This window comes from Grus americana, chromosome 4 (genome assembly GCF_028858705.1).
Source record: "Grus americana isolate bGruAme1 chromosome 4, bGruAme1.mat, whole genome shotgun sequence".
Classification (NCBI taxonomy): Eukaryota; Metazoa; Chordata; class Aves; order Gruiformes; family Gruidae; genus Grus; species Grus americana.
In genome coordinates, this window is record NC_072855.1 from 7,390,257 (window position 1) to 7,398,030 (window position 7,774).

The window sequence follows — 7,774 nt, forward strand, 5'->3', positions numbered from 1 at the left end:
CGGTCCGGCCTGGAACTTGCTCCAGCGTGGGCTTCCCACGGGCCGCAGCTTCCTTCAGGTGCCTCCACCTGCTCCGGCGTGGGGTCCTCCATGGGCTGCAGGTGGAATCTCTACACCCCCTCATCCTTCCTCCATGGGCTGCAGGGGGACAGCCTGCTTCACCATGGCCTTCACCACGGGCTGCAGGGGGATCTCTGCTCCAGCGCCTGGAGCTCCTCCTCCCCCTCCATCTGCACTGACCTTGGTGTCTGCAGAGTTTCTTACATCTTCTCACTCCTCTCTCCGGCTGCAAAAGCTCTCTCTAAGTGTTTTTCTACTTCTTAAATATGTTATCACAGAGGCGCTGATTGGCTTGGCCTTGGCCAGCGGCGGGCCCGTCTTAGAGCCGGCTGGCATTGGCTCTGTCAGACACAGGGGGAGCTTCTAGCAGCTTCTCACAGAAGCCACCCCTGTAGCCCCCCCCGCTACCAAAACCTTGCCACGCAAACCCAACACAGTGGTCAACAATTGTTTTCATTTGCATCACTTGTCTTCCTTGGGTTTTATTTTTCAGTCTGTTGTTTTTTCCTCTTTTCCTTACTACTGCTACTACTACTACTACTACTATTATTATTATTATTATTAAATTATTGAACTGTTTTTATCTCAACCCATTAATTTTCTCACTTTTACACTTCCAATTCTCTCCCGCATCCCACCGGGGGCAGGGACAAAATGAGAGGCTGTGTGGTGCTTAATTGCCAGCCAGGGTTAAACCATGAAAATAGACAACTTTGAAAAATTAGGAAATGTTTTTTTAGATTTCTATTTTAGAGGTAACAATCCCGAGCTGAACTTAAATGTTGCCTTAGTCACTGAGCCTTTCTTCTAGATTTAGCTTTACTTCTGCAGAGGAAAAGAAGTGGTTAAAAGATGGGATTCAAGGAGTAAAATGTAAGCCAGAGGCTGCAATATAGATGGAGAAACCAGAGTTAGAGTAAGAACCAGAGTAAAAGATGAGAGAAGCTCATGAGTTATACACAACCAATTTTCTCATAGATACATGGTTTCTTTGTTAGGTGTTATATGGCATGCAATTTTCAAATCTGTGCATCTACTTTATAAGACTTAAACAAGCTTCTTAGATATAAAGAAATCTCTGAGAGATTTGATTTGCCAAATTCCAATGGAGATGAGGATTAGCGTTTGTACAATAGCCCACCACAAAATATTGCTGTTGGTTTCTTCACTTGTCTTCCGAAATTTTTCTTCACGCTCCTGAAGAAAAAAGGAAAAGCAGAATTATTACCTTTCGGCATCTGTATGTTTCATGCTGCTGAGTAAAGAGACAGGCATCCCTCTTCTGCATGGTAGTGAACAAACACTTTTTTCACATTGATAAAAATGAAAGCTTGTTCTTGTCCATAAGGTGAATGTCTTTATAAATTAAAACAGAGAAGCAGACACACTGTATCCTGAAGCAGAAAGGCAAACAGAGCTTTCCCTTGTTCACAAAATATATATTGTGTTAAATATGTTCCACTAGTACAGGCTTAAGCCTTTTTAGGTTTGCAGTCACTTTCATAATGCAGTCAATAACCTTTTTGCAGGCAAATTTCTTTTTTTAGGTAACTAGTTGATATATTTCAAACATAGTCTGCCTGCCTGCATATGTATAGAAAAGTGAAGACAACGGGTGTACGCTTGTTTGAAGGAGGGTTTTATTTCTAACTGCATGGAGATATATAAATATGCATTCAGTCATTTCCTTACCCACGCCAATAAAGTTTATGCACATGGACCAGGGTGGAAACAACAGCTGGCAACATCACCAGCAACGGTACCTGCCACATGCTCAGCTGCCACTACTGACTCTGACCAAGAAAACTATATTTGGAAATTCCTGCTTTAAAATAACACCTGTTGCTATAAGCATGAGTTCACACTGATTAATTAGTTATGTTACAGCTTAAAAATATTTTGCAAGGTAATGATGTAGGCTATATTGGTTAAATACCAATAGATTTTCATGAGTTAGTTAAAAATAACACTGCAATTAAATAATAAACCTCATAAAACTTTATAAATCAATAAGTCTATGTACAATATTTTTAAGATTTCCTTTAGGGAACATACGTACTCTTTCATAGTTTTGTTCTTTGGATATATGATGAATTTGCTCGATTAGATGTTCTAGTCTAAAGTTAACTTCATTTACTTTGTCTTTGGCTTGAACAACAGATTCATCCAAAAAGTGTTCTCCAACTCTAATGTCCAAATGGATACGCTGCGAACAGAAAAAATATTCTCATTACTGTGTCTTTACCTTTTCAAAATTCCTTAGGAAAAAAAACCAAAATGAACAGATAATTTCCCTTTAAGCTCATTACAGGAATAGTTTTAATTACTTATAGAAATCCTTCCTAAAATTAGAATCAGGTGGGATATTTAAAGTGTTTCTTAATTTTATTTTTAAATTAATTATACAAATGTTAGGGCATTATTTTATGCTAGAATAGATTCAACAACCATGAAAGAGTTTTCTATTCTTTGTTTAAATTAGTTTAAAAAAAATGAGCACCATTGGGACTGCTGTATTTCACATTCCTTCCTAATATTGCAGAAATTATATTCCTCAATACTACTGCAGCAAGCTTTTTATAGATGCTTTTCTAGGTTTCCTCCACTACCAGTTAGGAATATAATACTGGAAGAAGACCAGCTGAATCATTATTTGCAGTTTATCATAGGTATTAAAGCAGAACCATCCATAAGGTATCATTTTTCTTTCTTCACATACAGTTTATCTGGTATGAAATACCTCCCAATACCCTGTAAGCTATTGTATGAACTACAGCAAAAATGCCCTAAACCCGCAAAGCAATAGACTCATAGAAAGAAAAGAGAAGAATGCAGTTTGCAATATCATGCAACTCATTTTGGCATGAATTAAAAATTTTACTGAAACTAACAGGAAAACGTTCTCCTAGAAGCCAATTTGTACCTAAGAGAAAATAAAAAACTCTTAACCAAACAGATAATCTGCAGAAATCCTAGAGTTTCATATGACCAGGATAGAAGTTTGGTCTACTCAGACATCAACCACAAATGAAAAGCACATCTTTCACCTCTCTTAGAGTTACCTAAATGAACATCCAGAAATCCATCTCACAACCTTATGGTAGCCTTCGTCCATTAATTTATTAAACTTTGGTTTGAGGCAGCTCAGATAACCACCACTGCATCTGCTTTTTACAGAAGACCACTTAAAACTTTACCTTAGCTAAAGAATGTTTTGTGATCTTTATTCCTGCAGATATAATTATAAAGAGCAATATTTTCCTTTTTTACTTCTATGTTCTTAAACTAAACAAACCACCCTGCTTAATATTTTTGCTATTAATGTTCTCCTTCCCTGCACCTATTCACTTCTTTTAAAGAGGATGAGCAGAACTGTACACAGTGCATGCATCATGCAAAATAATGTAAATGATTAATACATCTCCATCTATACCAGGTAAAAATCTCCTGGTGTATCCTTAGAATCACATTCATGGTGTGTAGTTAACTATGACCAACCAATGCTTTATCCCCCTTACGCTCTCTAGCTGATGAGCTTCACAATTTTTTTATTAATACAACCTAAGTGCTTTTGCAATGTGTATGATGAAATTTCCACTCATTTCCATAAATCAGTCCATAAGAACCTACTTATTCCAGTGTAATAGTTCCACTTCAGTACCGTTAACTCTTCTCAGTTCTGTCATCTACCTGTTCCAAAAGCATACATCTAGGAAGAAATTTGACCTACCTCACTTAACACATTTATGAGATATTTATATCTAAAGGTTATCTAACTTTTTTCAGTGAACGGCCAAAAAAAAAAAAAAAAAGCACCTCTAGAGAGTAATTCTTCTCACCTGTTCAATTGTCTTTTGAGAAGAAGCATATAGATAAAATTTTCAAGACAGTGTTTATGAAATTGTTTGCTGAAATAGATTAGAACTATGATATCACCTCTGATGGCTCCTTTTTTTTTTTTTTTTCCAAAGTCTACATTAAGACCAACTTTACTGGTAGTAGACAATGTTAAGTATGCTAATATATTCTTAACTGAATGTCTTTCAGAAATTAAAATGTTTCAATTTTCTTTAGGAATTCAATCTAAGTTAGTGAAGACATGGAATATCTTTATGACAAGTGTTTGTGTTAGTCAATCTTACATATCTATCTTTTTGAACCAAATACTTGTTCTTCTTATTGATTAGAATCTTTCACATTCAAAGCACTGTACAAACATTAAATCACTCTATAGTTAATAATCTTGCCTCTTTAATCTCAACTTCTTAAATATCAGAACAGTCTTTTTATCTCTTCGTCTTGATAATTCTAGGTTTGTCATCTTTAATTGCTAGGAAATGTTGAATTATCTGCTAGAAGTTAGATCAACTTCTATTGTAGTTTGTATACGATTGCTAGTACTACAAGAAAGAATATTTAAGAAACACACCTAAAGAATATTTAAGAAATACACTTACCAGTCTACTTCCTGCAAATGCCACAAATCTTGTGGAGTTAGACTGTAAACAGATAACATGCTCCCCAGATAGATAGGATGTAAAAGAAAATGTTCCTTGTGGCCCATACAGTTTTGACAATAGTACCTGTAATTTAGATGTTATATACGTTGCATATGTGCATTATAAATATCAGTAAAACAATCGAAAAAACAGTACTGTTAATTGGATGTAAAAAGTAATCAATTAACCCACTGAAATCATTAAATTTATCTGAATTTCAGAATAGATTTAGGAAAAATAAATAATTTTAACTCACAGTGAAAATTGAAATGCTATAGATTTCTGCAATGTACAAAATCCAATACTCTCTAAAGCACTTAAAGTTTGAAAACTAATCATAGAATCATAGAATCACAGAATGGTTTGGGTTGGAAGGGACCTTCAAGATCATCTAGTTCCAACCCCCATGCCATGGGCAGGGACACCCTCCACTAGACCAGGTTGCCCAAAGCCCCATCCAACCTGACCTTGAACAGTTCCAGGGAAGGGGCATCCACAGCTTCTCTGGGCAACCTGTGCCAGTGCCTCGCCACCCCCACAGGGAAGAATTTCTTCCTGATATTGAATCTAAATCTCCCCTCCTTCAGCTTAAGGCCATTCCCCCTTGTCCTGTCACTCCATGCATTTGTAAACAGTCCCTCTCCAGCTTTCCTGTAGCCCCCCGTTAGGTACTCCAGGCTGCACAACCCCAACTCTCTCAGCCTGTCCTCATAGGAGAGGTGCTCCAGCCCTCTGATCATCTTTGTGACCCTTCTCTGGACTCGCTTCAACAGCTCCATATCCTTCTTAGGTTGAGGTCCCAGAGCTGAGTGCAGTACAGACCTTGTCTGGGCACAGAATTAAATTGTCTATTGCTGAAAAAGCTCAGGACCTCATGGCAACCAGGCAGTGGCTATGCGTGATGGCTATATGCAGCCTCATGGGAATCTTGACTTTTGCAGTTTAGTTTATCATCACCAGCCTTCTTTGCTGCTGCTCAAATACATTCTGTACTGTTTTGCTTCATTAGTGAATTTTCATTTTTTTTTAAATTTAGCCTGTTTTCTCAGTTGTCACTTACTATTCTTAATGACATTTTCCCAAATCTGTTAGGAATGCAAAAATTGTCCACACAAATAATTCTCAAATATTGTCATTTCTATTTACTTTGATAGCAATCACAAAGTGCTTACACCTTTCAGCATCAAAATACTGAACTAGCTGGTAGACTGTGGATTTACATTTTCCCTGAAAGTGTCTATTTTATTTTTTTAGATAATACTGCCTGCCAGTGACAAAAGTCAATTCATAAATCCTACAAAAACATTCATAAAGCATATTTACCTCAGCAGAAGGAGTTGTGACAGTCACAAACATTCCCAAACCAGGAGCAGATTCAAGAAACTCTTGGTTATGTATATCCCAACGTTGTACTTTGTAATTCCCTGAATAAAAACATAGATAAAAATCGGTTAAATAAAACACAGCTTAATATTTAACATCTTTATTGCTTTTTCAGCAAAAATATAAAGATAAATGATTAGCAATAAAACAATATATGTATTTCATGTGCTTGTGATTAAAATTGCTCAGGGGGCACTTTATAACAGTATGAAATGCAATAAATTTTTACTACAATAGAAAATGTTCTAGAAAACAACAACAATGGTTGATTAAGAAAGAAATACTTTCTGATTGCTCCTAATGCTCTGGCAAGATTAGCATACAGAAGGCACGCTGAGACCTCCAAAAGCATAAGTGTGCTGTATTCGAATTACGATTTTAGCATTGTCTTTCCTATTGATAACATTACTTATAAAAAAGATGAGTATATATTATTCTAACTATCCCCTTTCAGTCTTGCATTTATAGTCTTGTCAACAAATTTAATGTGCTTATGATATCCGAGGTGAAATGGAACTTAAGTACGTCTTGCATTGCTTCTTTCCAGACTCACGTTAATCCACAAAGTAACTCTGCCATTCATATGGGGAAAATCATCTTACAGAAATTCTGGTACGAATGAGTAAATCAGAACATATAGAAGCACACATTGAAGCAGCAATTCCACTGCTGTAGAATTAGAAGACATTCTTTGTCTAGTCAGTTAAGCACTCTGGAAACCTGCATTTCTTTGTGTGAGGACGTTATGACTAGCCCCTGCTGCGGGGAGTTATTTTTGGTGTGCCCTCTTTCTTATCACCATGGATTTACCATATTCATGAATCACAGGTTTTCCTGTTACATTACAAGTTATGTTTATTATTGCATAGGTTAGATCATCACAGAGCATTGACAGGTACTTACCAATTACCAACGTGTCACTGGGAACATCTTCAATTATACATTTCTCTTCTCTTTCTCCACTGTGAAAATACAAAGCAAGTGAAAAAGAAATCCAGAAGTTCATAAGAAATCCTATTAATTGGCTTTTCATGGTTTTTATGTATCCCAGTTGTACTGCTTTTGAAGATAACTGTTTACAAATGTATGTAGTCCTGTGATCGTTCCTTGTTTGCTGCTTATCAGTGTATTTTTGATGGAGAAAAAAAACTGTGAGAAAAGGCAGCTGGTGGTTACACATTTATAAATAACTACAGTATGTTCTGCAGAATGAGATAACATGAAAAAGATAACTTGTAAAATCTTTCTTCTTTCCCGGCACCTAGATTAAATTTTTATTTGATACACATAGAAGAACATGAAACTGGAAAGGACCTCTCAGGTACTTGAGATCAGTTCTCTAGATTACTGTCAGCAACCACATTGGCTATCTCTTTCCATAAACTGCTCAATTTTCAACTTAAATGAACTTAGTAACTTATATTTCACATTTATTCTGGGTGATTATTCCAGAGCTTCACTCCTCTTTTTTTAAGAAATCTTGTAATTTCCAACTCAAATCGTTCGACATATGTATACAGCTATACAAAACCCATAGGGATTACAAAAATGGGCTGAAATAAATATGAAGGAGAAAGTCAAAAGAACTTGATCAGAAGACTCTGAAACACTAATGAATATGATACAGCAGGAAAAATAAAATTAAATTAACACTTTCTGAATAAGATTTATTTACATAAGAATATCTTTCTCTTAGATACTTCCTAATAAGTTCTCTAATGAAAGTTATAGTGTAAATTAAATAATGATAGAGGGGTTTATTATTATCCTTTGTACTAATATAGACCAAACAATCTATATGTCTGATGACAAACTCAGTTACCACTCAAGTG

At 36.1% G+C, this 7,774-nt stretch overlaps 1 protein-coding gene across 1 annotated transcript; it reads right to left on the minus strand.

Annotated features, from left to right (window-relative positions):
* Positions 1 to 504: 504 nt before the first annotated feature.
* Positions 505 to 7,061, minus strand: LOC129206309 (transmembrane emp24 domain-containing protein 11-like). The gene is made up of 5 exons (XM_054825285.1): positions 6,846 to 7,061; positions 5,883 to 5,983; positions 4,518 to 4,643; positions 2,120 to 2,266; positions 505 to 1,257 (listed from the first exon to the last, which is right to left on the minus strand). The coding sequence occupies exons 1-5, from the start codon at positions 6,973 to 6,975 to the stop codon at positions 1,108 to 1,110; spliced, it is 654 nt and encodes a 217-aa protein (XP_054681260.1). The 5' UTR covers positions 6,976 to 7,061; the 3' UTR covers positions 505 to 1,107.
* Positions 7,062 to 7,774: the final 713 nt, after the last annotated feature.

What these genes read in the sequence shown, in the direction of transcription:
- LOC129206309 (XM_054825285.1), bottom strand. Translation starts at nt 6,975, where the DNA reads ATGAAAAGCCAATTAATAGGATTTCTTATGAACTTCTGGATTTCTTTT. An exon ending in TCACAACTCCTTCTGCTGAG is followed by an intron (nt 4,644 to 5,882) that starts GTAAATATGCTT and finishes TCTAAATTACAG; the next exon opens with GTACTATTGTCAAAACTGTA. An exon ending in AAGAACAAAACTATGAAAGA is followed by an intron (nt 1,258 to 2,119) that starts GTACGTATGTTC and finishes TTTTTTCTTCAG; the next exon opens with GAGCGTGAAGAAAAATTTCG.